Source organism: Atractosteus spatula, chromosome 11 (assembly GCF_055471065.1).
Source record: "Atractosteus spatula isolate fAtrSpa1 chromosome 11, fAtrSpa1.hap1, whole genome shotgun sequence".
NCBI lineage: Eukaryota > Metazoa > Chordata > Actinopteri > Semionotiformes > Lepisosteidae > Atractosteus > Atractosteus spatula.
Window position 1 is genome coordinate 46,995,413 of NC_142716.1, and position 17,106 is coordinate 47,012,518.

Here is a 17,106-nt window from a genome sequence, read left to right on the forward strand (position 1 = left end):
TTATTCCCCTCCTCCTAAATCCTTTAGTACTGCAGCTGCCTGCCTAAAGTTCTGTCTTAATTCAGCTGCTGGAGAAGAGAGAAACTGCTTCACCTGACCTGAGTGCAGTGGGACAGCTCAGCTGTGCACCAGCAACGTTGGTCGCCTTCTGTATGCAAAGCACTTCAGGGATTAATGGGCTATATAAACGCAATTGGTTATTACTGATATTAAATCAGTCCTGGCTTTCGTTATGAAATTCTAAAACTGTTTTAAACGAGTGTCCCACGGTGGACTTTTGCTGGTAAGATCCCTGCATGAACATTTCAAAACTGATGTTAAGCAATGGAGCAATTTTAATCCAAGGTCTTGGAGGAAGAAAATGAAATCTTTTTGCCATATGTCAGTGTAGCAAAGAGGATATTTGTCTTCTTTTAACTGAGACTTCAAGTTTCAGGCATGAATCAATCCAGATCTACATGTTTGTCTCAAAATCATATCAGTGGTTTACTGTCTCGGAAATCAGTGCAGAAAGCTGTAGCTTCCGATATGTCTTATTTTAAGATCATTTAAAAACCTTTCACAATTAAAACTGTATTTTTTGGAGGGCATTGCTTTTCTGCTTCCCACCCATGTGGGTTTCTGTGATTAAAGGCTGTAATTGCTGTCATGACTCTTCCTGGTCACTGGACACTCTCATCTTATACTTCATGCCGAAGTGACAGTTCACAATCATTCCCTTCCAATGGGAAAAGGATCTTCATATCCCAATTTAATCAAAAACACGCCAGAAACTCGCAAATGACTCATTTGAATGTCCTTTTCCCAAATCTGCCTTTTCTTCCCTCTCAATAACAGCTGTTGTGCGTGTGCAGGACGGAAACATTTAATGTAATAAAAACAGAGAAAATCAAAACTTCTGATGTGGGGAAGAAAGCAGGTGGGTTTTGATGACCTGCTGGATATAATAATCAGCACTTAATGGGACACCTCCAGGTGTGAGCCTGACCTAGAGGGTCAGAAACATAGGAAGTAAAACAAATGAGAAGAATCGAGAAATCACAAGATCTGTTAAATGAGCAACTGTTTTTTTCCTCCAGAATACCGAAAAGCTGGATTATAGTTTAAATTTGGTGGTAAAGGCAGAACTGCTTAATTTAAGTGACCGTAGCTCTGACATTTTATTAGTTTTTGTCTCTTTGGATTTATTATTACCATAAATGTGTGTTGTTTTGGGGTCTTTAGCATTAAAGACCTGTGAATGAAGATGTGCTTCTCCCTCTGAGGCAGTGTAAACTTCCTGCTCGGTTTAAAGTTAGCACTGATGTTCTGGAGCTCGGACCCATTTGCACTCATTCATGCAGCTGGGTGTTTTACTGCAGCCCTTCAGCTCTGGTACTTTGCTCAAGGATACATCAGCAGTGTCAAATCAGAAAATTAAACCCACAAACTTCCAGTTCTAAGTCCAGAACCCTGAACACTGCTTCCCATAAGACACAAGAAGCACCTTGACAGGGAGGCATGCGAATGATTGAGCAAACAACTCAACGTTACTCCTAATGTCCAAATCCAGAACCATACTCTTAATACAGTGCTGGATTTGGTTAAGGTATCTGAAATATAGCAGTCTTTGAGAACACTGAGCACGCTGAAGTATCATACCTGCATATTTTTACTGTTTACTAAGGTTAGACTCCCTTCTCTCAGTTGAAGGGTTGCGGGTTGGAGTCCTCGCTGTTGGTCCTACTGTTGTACGCTTGAGTACATTACTTAACTGCAGTTTGCTCCAGTCAACGCTGCTGTAAATGGGCTAGCGCATCATCTTGGGCTATGGTTTTACCATGGTTTCACTGTCCTTTTGTGTATTGGTGGTGTATATAATATTTATTTCTTGGAAACAAAAATAAAAATAGAATACATTCATCCGAGTATATAAGTTCATAAGGGGTGAGTTTCAATGAGTCAGATGTCCCCTATATTGTAACCTTTCTCGTTTTGGAGCATTTGCTGACTGCAGTGTCAGTTTAATGCTTTTTGTCATGTCGCACTTGTTGCGATTTTAATCAAAATGGGAGAATATATATTTTTTAGCAGAACATTAAAAATAGAATTTCAGCCTTGGGAAGAGTTTTTTTAATTAAAATTGCATGATGGCTCAGGACAAAAATTGAGAATTCATTCAAACCATGCATGAAAAATGTATTACAAAAACATAACCTTTTGAGAGTTAGGGTGTTAAATGCGTAATGTACGGATGCAAAGATATGTCTTCTCATTTGAAAAGGGAATTCCCTGATTGCCAGGCACAGCCAACAAGATTTTACATGTGACTGACTCCCAGCATCCTGGAGCAGAATGAACACAATGGAGAAATTGTACCATGAATCCGTTTACAGTAAGCAAAATGGTGCAATTATGATGTTCAAAAATGAATTGTTTAAGAAAACCTTGCAATTAAACTGGATGTTGTCATTAAAATATATTAGCAAATTTGTTGGCCAATATTCTTTAAATATATCCCTTTTCTTAGATCTGTGGCTCGTAGAAGATGAGATGATAATATTTGCTTTGGCCTATCGCAAGGGCTCACAAAGAGCTTGAACGGTTACGAGACAAGAAACATTAACTGATCTAGGAAAAACAGTCACCTTGCTGAGCATAAGAATCTAACTTTTTTTGAGTGTTCCAGGGATTTTTGTATTTTGTATCAGAGAGACATTCTTCTTACATTTACTCACACAGTGTACACTGGAATGGTCTAGAGTGACAATCATATAGATCACAATGGGGTTGTCTGGAGAGATAAACAGGCTCACATACTGTAAGTCTATTAGTGAAGTTAGTTAATATTGAAAATTTGATCACAGCCAAGATAAACTTAGAAACAAACTGAATTCCTTTACCTAAACATGGAGATCCCAATCCAGACTTTGGATCCAAACATTTATTTCCATAAACTCATCACCTTATATTTATATGTATGTATGTATTATACTTTGATATAAATGTGAGAATTATTAATATATCATGAATGGGCAGCTTCAGAAAGTGAAATGTCTTCAGGTTTAGAAGGGTTTTTGATGAACTATACACTTGGCTATGATTCTTTGATTGACGTGTGCTGCTAATGCAAAATACTGGATTGCTGAAAATGTCATTTCTTCAAACCTGTATTCATTGAATACATGAAATATTTGGATGTTTTCTTCTTCACCAAAGAAATCTATAAAAAAAAGATGAATTATCTATTAAGAGCATATTTTTCCAGTTGTTTCAAAAAAAGATAAGATAGTCAGATGTATCAACCAGGAGTATTTGTTTTGGAAAATTGGAAGGGCAGTGCCTAGTTTATGACCACTAGAAATCAAGTAAAAAGAAGAGCAATAAGTAACATTTTTTGACAATAGATGCTTTTTTGCTTTAGATGAAGAGCAGTGACCAACACAGTGCTATATACAGTATGTCCAACAGCTCAGAGGAAAAGAGCATTTTCCCTGCCTGGTTCAGTGTAGCTCTTTGACTGCAGTATTGAACTTGGCTATCCTGTCTCCCGACAAACACAAGCTCCCCTACAATTCCTGGGATTTCTACAGGTACCAGGGGAGACAACAGACCCCCACATGGCGGTGCAGATGCAGCATGTAGACTTTAGTCCTCTGAGGGCTTGAGGAAGCCCTGAGGTTTTCTTTTCTACTACAAGCTGCATACCTGGCATGATTGCTCAGTCTGTCAGGACCGCAGGTCTCAGATGCCTAAAGGTGTTACATCGATTTACAACACAAAGCTGATGAAAAGGTTACCTGGGGGCTGTCTTAGCTGTCTGATTCCAGGCTCTGTTGTGAGAGTGAGGCCTAACCTGATACTTAGCTCTTCTTTTCACTGAGCTGCAATTCACAACACCAAAACAGCACAGAGGCAGGGACACTCAATATTCTGCTTTACTGTCTTTAGGGGATTTGGAGTAATCTCATTACTTGCAGGGGCGCCTTCAGGATTAAAAGTCATCTTGTCACATTTCGGTATGTTTTGTGTTTGTTTAAAGTCTTGGTAGAATATTATGACAGCTCTGAATGGGGGGGGAGTTGTGAGGGGCAGTGGGGGGGTGGGAGGGAGTACAAACTCGTTTAGTGTTTTCAGCACAACTGACATTTCAGCAAAAATGTTTGACATTTATCAAAACTACCATTTCCTCAGTTTTGAGAGAAGACAGCATTGGTTCTACTCAGGAACTCCTAATATATTGGTTTACATGATGAAAAAGTCACTGTAAAATGTAAGTTTGCAGCAGCGTGCATGTATATTGTTAAAATAGTTCAGGTGGGCAGCTGCTTCAGCATGCATAGGCTACAAAGGAGTCATAGGTTTATTCCCTGCTGAAAAGAGAAGAAAGAAAACATAAAGTTTCAGCTGTGGAGTCTTCTTCGGGTGTAAGGGTGTATTCCTCCGGTGTATTCTTAAAATCGTTTTATTATTTTTTTGTGTGTAATAAAAAGGGCACTGTCAGTGTGTGTGGCCAAGCCTTTATGATGTGTTTATCTAGTGCTACCAAATAGCTACAGAGTTTAACCTCGGCTTCCAATCCTTCATTTCTGTTGATTTAGTATCCTCTCTTTTATTGCCATCAGTGTGAAATATTGCCGCACATTCTTTAAGAACCCCTTCTTCTCCTACACTCGGGCTTGTTTTTAATTTTGCATTCGCTGCATACACCCAGGATTCTTCAGTAACGTCATGAAGGTACACACAGTTCCAATGCCCCATTCCCTGAGCAAGCCCCCATGAGGGGGATGAAAAATGTAAAGGAAAAATCGGATGTTTAATGGGCTTCAATTGAAAATGTTATAAATTTTGCAGAGGTCAGTGAAGCAACCCCCTGCATGTTAAAAGTGTTTACACAGGGCCCTGCTATAAATAATACTGCAGATAAGAAACAAAACCCGACAGAACATTCGTCTGGGGCTAGCGAAGCACTGTCTGCCTGACAGCACGGATCCTTTCAGTGGGCTTGGAAAAGAGGAACACCAAATTTACCTGGGTCAGTTCACACTGAATGACCACAAAAGGCAGAGTGGGAGCCCAGAGTTTGAATGCAGCACAGCTGCTGCTGTATGGCAGCACTTTAAAGGTTTGGAAGTCCTGGAGACTGAGAAAGACTCTTGAGCTGAGAAGTTCCAGTTGAGCTTATCAGCACATGAGCCATCTCCTCTCTGGGACAGTTTGCTCATTAATTAGGAAAGTTACTGTGTGCTGAAGATAAGACGAGGTCATTCACAAAGGCTGGGAACAGCTTTGATGACAATATTTATTCATGAGAGGTTTCATCTCATTATTAATGCAAACTCACAGGCCCACACACAGACATTCTCACACATTCACACCAATTACATGTTTAGAATGGGACATTTATGTTCTATTTTTCTTCATCTTTTAGTTTAGATGTAGTGAACTTCATTTTATAAGATCACTTTATTGGCCATACAATTTCTTGTATTAGGAATTTGTCTTTTTGCATACCCCAGCTTGCTCTCCATGAGACACACAGACAGGAGAGAGAAGCTGGGGGTCAGAGCGCAGGGTCAGCCATTTATATGGCACCCCTGGAGCAGCTGGGGTTAAGGGCCTTGCTCAGGGGCCCAGTGGAGTAGGATTTGTGATTGTCATGTGAATGATTTTTACTTCCGTACTTTTGCTTTTTCCTCAATGATTTGTAGGGTTAAAAAAAGTTTGCTTATTATTGTTTCATTTCATCAAAACGGATGTCTCTAAAATAAAATAATAAAACATAAAGGTAATCTTTAGACAAATGGAGCAAATCAAATGCCTTACATATCTCAGTGTTGTTGTTGATTTTTAAATATTTTATCTCCCCCATGTATAAAAACTACATTATCCAACTTTCAGATAATTGTGTGCTCACTTTCAAAGACAAAAAACAGATAAAAGTGCAAAAGAAAAGACTTCAAAGAGCAGGTACTTTCCTTTATCTAAGAACCTTTCACAGCCCTGTCCATCATGAGCAGGGTAAATGCCCTGTATGAAGTAAATGCTTTCTGCCTTTGTCTGAGCCCTCATTGAAAGGCAGCCACCCTGAATCCTGCATGCCTACAGTCCTGTTCCAAAACAGCAGGTGTGAAGAGGTAGACACAGTGTTATTCACTTGGTGTGAAGTCCAATGGGGACCAGTGTGGGGGTAGCTCTCGTTCTCTCAATGACTTTATATCTGTAGAGTCTTAATCTCAATTTATCACAACTTGCACCCGGGCAAAGCTTGAGCAACAATATGGGCCTTCTTACAACTGCCCCCATAAGTCTCGTTCGTGTTTTTGTCAGGGAAACGCATTGGGAGAAGGGCGTATCCTTGCACACTTCATGAAGAAGAGCTATGCAAGAGGATACTGCTACAATGTAATACATCTGCAGCCAGAACTTTCAAGATCAGGGGAGCAGCAGAAACGGAAACAGCAAAGCACACACAATGGCCTGAGAGTGGCAGTTCGCAGAAAAACAAGCTCTTGGCTTCCAGTCAATTGGGAGATTTTCCATGAAGTAAAAAAAGAATGGTTCATTTCCTCAGTAGTATTCTATTCAGGTATCTCTGTTAACTATGGATAACAAGGAGTTAGATTATTTAGATTATTAGTTAGATTATGGTATCCACATGTATTTCAAAGCACACTGTAAGGTATTGAGACCACTGGAAGGCTGATGCTGATTGCCATTCTGTTTACTAGTGTGTTTGAACAGACATCTGAAGCTTTGTCATGGGCACACCTCAAAGCACACAAGCCCCACAGCGCAGAGAAGGATCAAACACTGACATGATACACTTCAAGACAAGTCCCCTTGCAGTGAAGATCAGAATTAAATTGGATCTTGAGCTACCCAAGGGAGTGATGTTATGTCACCTTATTAGGGCCCAGGAAATGATGTCACCACATTAGGGACATGCCCAGGAAGCGATTTTACTGTGACATTGTACGATTTGAGCTCGGCTAAATTCTTTTTTTTAGAGAGTAAAGCTAAAATTTGAAGTGCATATGCCAAATAACGTAACAAATGACTAGAAGCAAAATCTCAACAGTTCGGGGTGTATAATTTTAAAAGCGTACACAAATAAACAGAAAACATACACTTTCTGCTCATAATATCCTTTTAAGGACACTTCAGACTGGTGCCAGGATTAGATGATGGAATCAAACAAGGTTTTGAAGATCTGCAGACAAGCCACACATCATATGATATATATTGAAATGAATCAAACAAATTGTGGGAAAACATTGTTAAATGGTCTTGAGATTCTTGGATCAATTAGCTACTAGCAACTAAATCAGCTGGATGGGCTGAACGCCTTCCTCTTGTTAGTGTTCTGAAGCTCCACATAAACTGCAAAGAATTCCTTAATTCAAAGCAAAGCATCAACTTTATGACCCTTTTGTTTCTTAATGAAATCTTGGAACCAATGCGCAGTCATGATGTAACTGTGCCTCGTTCCTTATGATTCTTATAAACAAGAAAAAATATTTGTTTTTTTCCGTTTGCCTCACACCAGTGATGTAACCCACGTGTGTTGCGATTTAAGAATGCAATACCTTTAACTCTGGAGCAGAGATTACTATCTCACGGTGAAAGCTCCAAAACAATAACCCACTCCCCATGCTTTTGTTCCAAGCTTTAGCTTTAGAGAAATACAGAACCACACACGGGTACACTTATACACTTACAAGAAGAGCTTAATCCTCCAGTAGCTGCTGTTTGGTGAATGCCTATTGGATGTTATTCGATTCATAAAGGTAGTAAAAAAAGAGAGCATGCCCAGGTGAGCACAGGTATTTTTCTCTGTGATTCTGCACCTCCTAGGTGATGTCAAGTAAATAGGTCTGAAAGAGATGAAAACATGAACCACTACCACAGAAGTCTGTGGAAGGAGTGTATTTTTCCTTCTTCCTTAAGCATCAGTTTTTTTTTAAATTATCCAATGAAATAATGGTGAATAATGCATAAATATATGACAGACTGGTGTTCTGGACTGCCTTAATGAAGGCAAGCATGTCTCCGTACAAAAGAGTCATGCATAAACATAACTCGCTGATTGAACTCGGAGGTAACCGGTTTCTTCATTAGGAAACCAGAAGCAATACCACAAATAAACACTGGAGGGATTTGCTTATGATGATAATTTTATGCCTGTCTGATGCACTATTCAATTAATAAAGCCCTCAAAATAAAAGAAAACAAAATATTAAAAGAACAATGAGAATGTTTGCTGCCAAGATTTTATGTACAGTTTGGAACCTTGACATTGTACAATTCGAGCTCTGTTATGGCTCAATGCTTTTTTTTTAGAGTGGAAAGCTGAAATTTGAAATGCATATCATGCTTTTAGACGATCAAGTGAAAGAGTTGCATGCATTCATTTACAGCATGTATATAGTTTCAAATTGGTTTTGTGGACACATCTAGGTAACAAAGAGCTAACAGCCCCCTAATGCTCTTGCCTTCTCTCTTCACACAGCCTGCAACTGTAACCTCCACGCACGAAGGTGCCGATTCAACATGGAGCTCTACAAGCTGTCAGGACGGAAGAGTGGGGGCGTCTGCTTGAACTGCCGCCACAACACTGCTGGGCGGCATTGCCACTACTGCAAGGAGGGGTACTACCGCGACATGTCCAAGCCTATCACACACAGGAAGGCCTGCAAAGGTATGTCTGCCCTGCTCTTCCAGACTGGTAAGCAGCAGATGTTTCATCCTCATAAATACCACTGGGATTGTTCGCAATGTCCCCATGGCAAAGTCAAAGAAGCTGGTACAGTTTTTCTGTGCATTTGTTTGCCTTGACCCATGTTGAGGTGGATTAAGCTTGGGTCAAGGCCAGCAAACGCAAACAAAAAAATATAGAACTGTCCTATTTCTTTGACATTCTTTTACACATGCTTTGCCGCTAAAAGCACAACATCTCAATACTTACACACAACTCAAGTCTACTCGCTGTCCAGTTAAAGAAGGGACTGTAAAACTCCTTATTGGGAACAAACTGCTAATTCAAGAGGAGATTCCTTCACATAGAAAGACAATACTGTCCCATGATTTACAAACACCTTTTCTGGATGACTTAACACAGGGTTGGGGAAATAAAATGAGGGGAAAGGAAGAAAAAAAAACGGCCTGTGAAACCTGAAGTTATTCCTGGGCTCATTCCTGACCCCCCACTCCCATGCCCGTGTCACTCACATGGGACTTGTCAGAGCACAGAATGATTCAGGAATGATCTGACAGGACAAGCAAAACAAACAGTGCTGAGGTGTGAACTGATTGCCGTGCAGGTCAGGCCGCTGAATGGAAAGGGGGAAAGATCAAACCCCTTGACAGCATCCCCTCCACAGGTGTTTCTGCGCCCAGGCAGGCGGGGAGGGCACATTCACCCTGGGATTAGCTCAAACAGTAACAAAAGGTATCCTTTTCTGTTCGGGCCCTGAAACCGCCCGAGCTCAGGAGTAGATAAGGGAAGCTAAATCTTTGGGCAAATATGTGCTCTACACCTTGATGGTACTGAAGCCATCCCTTGTTCTGCTCACATTCTTGGGTTTCTTTCTTTTGAAGGTCGGGCGAGAAAGCAAAATATTTACTCAGCCTGTGAAAATTAAAGTTGTAGATTCCTGAAAAAAAGTGAAGAAAAGTACCCTGACACACCTCCTTCGAGAAATGTGTGTCTGATTTTTCTTTTATTCTCCGGTCTATCACTGACTCATAAGCCTGCTAGATCTTTGGGGAATTATGCTGAAGAAGGCAGACGCACAATTTGTTTGGAGAAAGCTCGATTCTATTTTCTGAGCAACTACGAGATTAAAGGCCACCGAAGTATATTTCCCCTGCTGGTGTTTTAAATAATGGAGAAAGTCAGCCACCCAGTTAGAAATATTAGACATTGCTAAAATGCTGAGAAAATATATATATATCAAAAAAGGATATAAAGGCCAAGTCCCAGGTTATTACTCAGTGAAACATTGGTTTATGATTTATATTTCTCGCTGAAATACACAGATTAATATCCTGAGAAATATAAGCTATAACTGTGAAAAAGGGAATTGATTTCAACTTAAGAGTTTTGACAGAGAAAAGAAAGGTTACCAACAATGGTGTTTTGAGTTGTGTTTTGGGAATTCAGGAGGAGTGGGTGCACTGAGTCATAGATGTTAAATACTGCCGTACACGTTGAAAGTAGATAATGGATTAAAGCTGATTTCTCAAGAAGACCACCAACAGAAAAGAAAAGTTTCACAGAACTGATCAGACGTTTTCCTTTGTTTGGAAAGTGCGCATTTTCTAACGATCCAGCCACGAGCCAAAATTTAACAGCTAACATCAGTGGACATAGGGTTTTAGTTTAATTCATTTGTGACCCATCATCAACACCTCAGAGATGGGAGGTGGGACTTCTCATCCATCAATTAACAATCTTTTGCCTCATCTGTGACGTCCAGCACAGTGTCTGGAATTAATCTTTCCATCCCATTTCATACCCAAAAAGACTTGATTCTTTCAGTATTCATACCTCATTTGCATGGTTTTCCAAAGGAGTCAAGGTGCTTGGTGGTCAGTTGGTGTGAATGAATCACTCACTTAAACAGGGCAAATGGAGGGGATCTTTGCAATTAAAATGTTGAAACAGAGAATACCTTGCAACTGAAAGATTTAAAAACGTTAAAGTAGAATTGAACAGTTAATTACTCTGATCAGCTGAAGAAACAAATTATTTTATTCATTTAAACCTTAAGTACAGCATGCAAACCATTACTTTTCAGTTATATATATTCTTCCACATTTAAAGCTTATGACATACAGCTTTTGTATGCAGTAATCAGCATAAGAGCATAGCGACAGCTTAATGAGTCTTTCCAATTGTTCTACTCCAGTTTATGTAGCACATAAACTGGAGTAGAACAATTCATCTGCGTCTTTAATTCATCTCAATGAAGTTCAATTTTCTGTACTGTTTTGTAATGAATTGAAATGATTTGCCCTCCACTGAGATTCGGAAAATTGAACATAGTTTATGGTTTAAAAGCCTAAAGCTGTAAATCTGTTTGTAATAATTGGCATGAAAATTAAAGTGTAGTTTCATAAGTGAAAAGATTGCTTCTTTGTGAGTTAGGATTTCAAAAGAAGGCTTGCCCTGAGAAATCGAAATTGGAATAATATTTAACAAGCTTTGAGTTTTTTAGTTAGTTTAAATGTGACTGAAATGAACACAGAGAAATGACTGCCATTTGATCACCACCTGCATGTATCTTTGTCTGATATTACCTATCTTTTCTTCTGTTTTGTCTATGAATGCTTTGTGAAAACGGACTCTCTCTGACTCAGCATTAGAACTGATGTTTTCTGAAACTGACAGTTTTCATTATGTACAGAAATAGGCGAAGACTCTCATAATAGTAAAAAAAACTAACAAAGAAACTAATAACTCAATATAAATACTTCTTTTTTAATCCAACTAGAGTTACAGTTATATTATGAATGGTCCCACCCCTTTTTAACACCCCAAACTTTCAGCTTTTGTCTGCTTTATAAGAGTTTCTGTTTCTATTTCAACTTTTGTTATTGTTGTTGTATTTATATGAAGAAATTAAATTCACAAGCATCATCAATTCATTTATATGTTTGTTCAGTCGACCATGGTTCAATATAATAGCCTGATGAGACTGACGGCTATTACAGAGAACGTTTTATTACATCTACTTGTATGTGGGTAACCATTCAGGAAAGGAAGGCACTTGTTGCCGTTTTCATACTGTTTCACTAGTTAAGCTGTTGCCAGTTAAAGGAAGAAATCTTGGAAAAAACACTAAGCACATTCAAGGCAAAATAATGCCAAATCACGTTGGTCTGACATACATTCTGCATTTCTCCTCATATAACTTACAAAACTCAGGGCTTTACTCCTGAGGTTAGAAGTCAGGTCTAGGCATAAAGTTTCCCTTGTGGCTCAATCCCTTGCATGTCACCGAGCAATTAGGTATCAAAAATGGAAAATAATTGGGGCTTTCCTGTGCAACTGGGACTTCCTTCTTTTCTGATTCAGTCTGTCTCTTTAGAATCCCGTGTTACTTCACACTAAATTAGAGTCTAAACACATTTCATCATAATTTATAAAACCAGCAGCTTACCTAAGCAGTTTGTGTAAAATCTAATCCTGAAATTTGCCAGAGTTAAAACCCTAATGTAATTATAAGCAAACATGTCCAAGTTATTCTATAGTATTCAATTACAGAAAAACAGAACTACAATAAAGAATGCATTGGTATTACCTAAAGGTGACAAATGATACAAAGCATGAATCCATTTTCTGCTTTCTTGCCAAATAAAACATTGTTCAGAACTATATTTGGAATACTGTAAGAGCAATGAACAAAGATGTAAGCCTATCTTAATATTATAAGACTTTGTCCCCATTCAATGAAATTATTACAGGAATTTTGAAAAACCTTCTCATGCAACAGGACTGTAAATTGAAACTTTTCTAAATTTGTACTCTGATACATATAAGCTAACACACGTTATAATTCAGTTTCAGACGTGACATTAATTAACAGAAAATACTCTGTTCAAGTCACGTGTTCTATGAAGTGTTTTAATGTGTAGACGAACCCGGCTCAGCTCCTTTGAGTTTGTCTCCATGTGGTTTTGTGAGAGAAGAAAGGCAGCAAGGATAGAGGAGACAGAAAAATAGGGGCTGTCTTTATTCAAGTAACAGAACCAACACAATTGCTTTCAATTTCAGAACAGCATAAAGACTATTGTTGCGAATTTTAAAGTAACCTACAATGAGAAACTCAAGCGTCTCGGGGGGTAGGGTGGAATGCTTTTATATAGCGTTTCCTAAGTTTACTGCTTCGTCCCTCATCAGCTACAGCATAAACATTGATTATGGCATGCAGAACTCTTTAAAACAATCTCTTTCATTTCTCTCTCTCTGAGTCTACTCCTTCGTAAGCCAAGGATCTCAGAAGCTTGGGAGCAATTTTTATCCAAAATGTTCTTCTCCGCCGAACAGAACCCAGAGCTACTGATGTATTTTTCACAGTTCAAATACAGCCAGCCAGATAGACAGACAGACGGATAGGTTTTGGACTCGAGGAAGAGGAACTCTGTTATTTGTTCTCCCAGTAAAGCTCCAGTGTGAGAGGTATTAATTAACTATTAATTGAGAGAAAACGAGGATGGGGAGGCAAGCAAAGTGTTTTGAGGTTTGGGGGAGAAGGGGCTGTGGGTGAGAATGGAAGAGTAGCTTTCTGAAGGGGTGGGTCAGCAGCTGCCACCCCCTCCTGTCAGTCCTGGGAGCAAACAAGTTTCTGTTCCTTCAGCACGGTGTGAAGACAGTGGAAGTTTGAATTAAAACTTTAATTAAAACTGGGTAAATCAGTTCAGGGAATGGATGGAAGGATGGATGGTAGTGTACCCCCAACTTCCAATTGTCAACTGGCCCTACATACCCGTATCCCAGAACACCCTCTTTCTGGCATGGTGATACAGGCATGCCAGTCACCCCTGGAGCATTCCTCCTCCACGTTAGACTCATCATCACTGGGGTGAGCAAGCAGGGGCCTGAGCAGCAGTCATTAGGGCCACACGAGACTGCTTGCTCTGCACTTTAATAGGTAATTAATAAAGCCTTTTAGGGGTAGTGGGGACTCCTGTCCACCGCCTCCAATGTGTAGCCCCACCTGGATGATGCGACGGCAGCCAGAGTGCACCAGTACTTTCCCCACACACCAGCTCTCAGTGGGGAGGAGAGCAGAGTGATAAAACCAGTTTATAAATGGGGATTAATAGGAGGCCATGATTAGAAAAGGCCAGGAGAAATTTATTCAGGATGCCAGGGTAACACTGCTTCTCTTTCCGAGATCTGCCCTGGGGTTTTTAATGACCACCGTGAGTCAGTACCTCTGTTTTATGTCTCATCTGAAGGATAGCATCTTTTTTACAGGATAGTGTCCCCATCATTATACAGGGCCATTAGGGCTCACACAGACTGCAGGGTGAGCGCCCCCTACTGGCTCCACTAACACCTCTCCCAGCAGCAACCTTAGTTTTTCCCAGGAGGTCTCCCATCCAGGTACTGGTCAGGCTTACACCTGCTGAACTTTAGTGGGCTGCCAGTTGTGAGTTGCAGGGTGATATAGGTGCTGGCACTTTGATCATGGGAGCAGAAAAACCGTGCTTATTGGAAGACAAATTATGTATTTCAACCATTTAACCTAAATGAACATATCAGCTGCTCTTCTGCAGAATTGATCCTTTGGTTTAGTCTCATATGAAAGTTATTTTTCCCTGGCCTTTTTAATAGGCATCTCACTCCCACCCTATGCTAGAATGTAATTTGTTTTCACTTTAATAGACAATCCTTCAGAAATAAAAATGTAAAAAGCAGAAATAAGACATCTGCTACAAACGCACATGCTATTTTAGTCAAGTTGCATGTTAAATAGATTGCTTACACTTCTTCAAGTGCATATGTCTTACATTGTCACAGTAGGACTTTATTAACCACAAATAACATATTCTGGTTAGGCCTTCAAATCTTTGTTGTTTTAATGACTTCACTGTTTGTGTTTTTGATTTTCAGAAAGCATGTCTTTATATGGCTGTTTTCAATTTAGCATGACGCAGATTTTTTACATTATTTGCCTAAATGCCTATTACACGTATGAGAAGCAAAAAAAAATCCCTATTTGCAGATGAAAAGGTCTTCTTGGGAATACTGCAGGGAGATCTAACAAAGGGCTTTCTCTTTGCGTGCCACTGTAAAAAAAACTGAAAGCTTTTGTTTTAAAATTAATACAAAGAACAAGGACAGAAAGAAAAGAATGTTCAATAACTAAAAAAGGTGAGAAGGAACAGCTTGTTTATTTTTCCAGATGTGACAGTCACGTCAAAATGTAATTCAGACTGTCCCAAAGCCCAGCAGAAACCCAGTGAAAATTGTGTTCTGCAACACAGAACTTTGGACGACTTGGAACGTTTTCAAGAGCCAAACAAATTATTCGACTGGCAAAAGAATCACAAAGTCCTAATGGGGGAGCTGGGTTCAAACTTCAAACGCAAGCTTTACAGAAAACGTTTGGCAGAAATAATAAAAAAAGAAATTGTCACATTTAATGTGCAAAAACATCACTACAAACAGCTAAAACCAATTTCTTTGAAATCTGTTCCACAGTCCTGTGTAGAAATATTATTCAGTCTTTGTCTGACAGTCCTTCTGCCAAGATGTTTAAATTTTATAACTAAATATGTACTGTTCAGCTCTTCTACTGGGGCAAATCCAAGAGATCAGAGCTTGGGAGAGCAAATACACATACAGTATCTGTGAGTGCAGAACAAAGTCACCTTCAGAGTGACGCTCTGCAATCGGACAATGCACAAATCGGCAGTAAGCTCACTGTGTTTACTGAAAAAGATTCTTCTTAAATTGATACTGAAGAGAGGTATAACCAACGCTACATGCAGGAAGTTTAAATCAAGTATTAAAATCACCTGAAGGCTATTTGACCAAGAACCACAGACGGTACAGTTTTCTTTCCATGCAACCAATGGGCTGGTGTGACGAGCTGAAGCAGAATGAGCTTGGCTGGCTCATATCTCCAGTCACCATCTAGTGTACACATGAAGAACAGCCACTTCAAAGTTAAGTGGACACCCACTTAAAATCTCCTTTGAGCCTCGGCCTCCGATCAACATCTAAACCTGTGTGCAGTTCAAGACCATGTGTTGGCCACCTTGATTTATTGGCAAGCTTAAACCATCCAACAGGGTTATTAGGCTGAGAGTCTTTATCAGTGCTTTCTTTCTGAAGTGTATTGTAGCCTACCTGACAGACCTTTAAAATGACACATTACCTTAAAGACTTACTCAAACGGCTACAATTAAGGCAGTACATGAGCTCTAATGAGGCTTGAACCACAACCAGCCCCCCTGCACCTAAAGATAATAAAAGGGAGGAAATGCAAACAGCGACAGATTGGATAGATAAGCCATTAATGCCACACTCTTTAAGCAGGGCTGGTCAGGCTCAGAAGAGCTTAAAGGGCAACAGATAGCCCTCCGCTGACAGGGGAGATCAAGGAAACTGAGAGAGAGCTCATGCGACTCAGTGTTTTCATAAACACCAAGGAAAAAGCAAAAAAGATGGGGCACCCTCATTATTCATGGCTCTGCATCCATTTCAAAGAACTACCTGCATGCATCATGCAATGCAAGCTTTGCTCCTGACTGCAAAACAGCCACGGGAAGAGAAACATTTCCTACAATTAGCGGTCCTATCACTTGGAGTTCTGGGTCATTCCGTGCTTGTTTCCGAAGCCAAGAAATGGACACTTGACCTTCTTCTCCGCGTCTGGGACACGTCACACTTTTGGCAGCTTCCTATCTTTTTTTTACAACAAATTGCACAAACTGTATGGAAGAGATGGCGATGCAGTTTTTCATTAAACGGGGAGGCCAGAAAGAGAAACTCTGTGAGTTTTTTGATTATTATAACTTCTTACCATCCACCAGCCCGAAGACATTGGATAAAAAATTAATTCCAAAGTACATTTCTTAAATAAATTCAAGTAGGTGGCTGCATCAGCATGCGTAAGGTGCAAAGGAACAAGCAGAGATTTTCCATGTGACGACACGCACCTGAAGAAGGCTCCACAGCCGAAACATTGCTTTTCTCCTCTTTTCAATTTTCTTTAATGTTCTTTGACAATTTTTAATGCACTGTTGAAACGAAGTGGCAGACAGAATTTAAATATAAAGTACAGTTCAAACCTGAACAGAATCACATCTCAGCAGGGGTGCAGCTATATTTCTGTATATATACATCCTACAGCACCACACCACAATGAGAATGAAACTGATATTCGTGTAATCAGTCTTTCAAGCTGCATAATTCTTTAATTATGTCGTAAAGGGTTTAAAAGTGGCAAATGACAAAAAACAGACTACAGTCATTGGTCTGCAGGGTTTGTCCCATAAAGTCATTTTCTTGATCATACTGTCAGATGACGAAAGTCTATAATGAAGTTCTTTTAGAAGGAATAATTACTCCACCCTATGGTACACAGGTCTTTAACTCTGGCAAAA

General features: G+C 39.7%; 1 protein-coding gene across 1 annotated transcript in view; it reads left to right on the top strand.

The window, feature by feature from the left end:
• Positions 1–17,106, top strand: part of ntn1a (netrin 1a) — a 76,523-nt gene that overhangs the window by 30,610 nt on the left and 28,807 nt on the right. Inside the window, exon 3 of the mRNA XM_088928267.1 lies at positions 8,492–8,680. Within this exon, the coding sequence (XP_088784393.1) occupies positions 8,492–8,680 (189 nt within the window). The remainder of the gene's footprint in view (positions 1–8,491; positions 8,681–17,106) is intronic.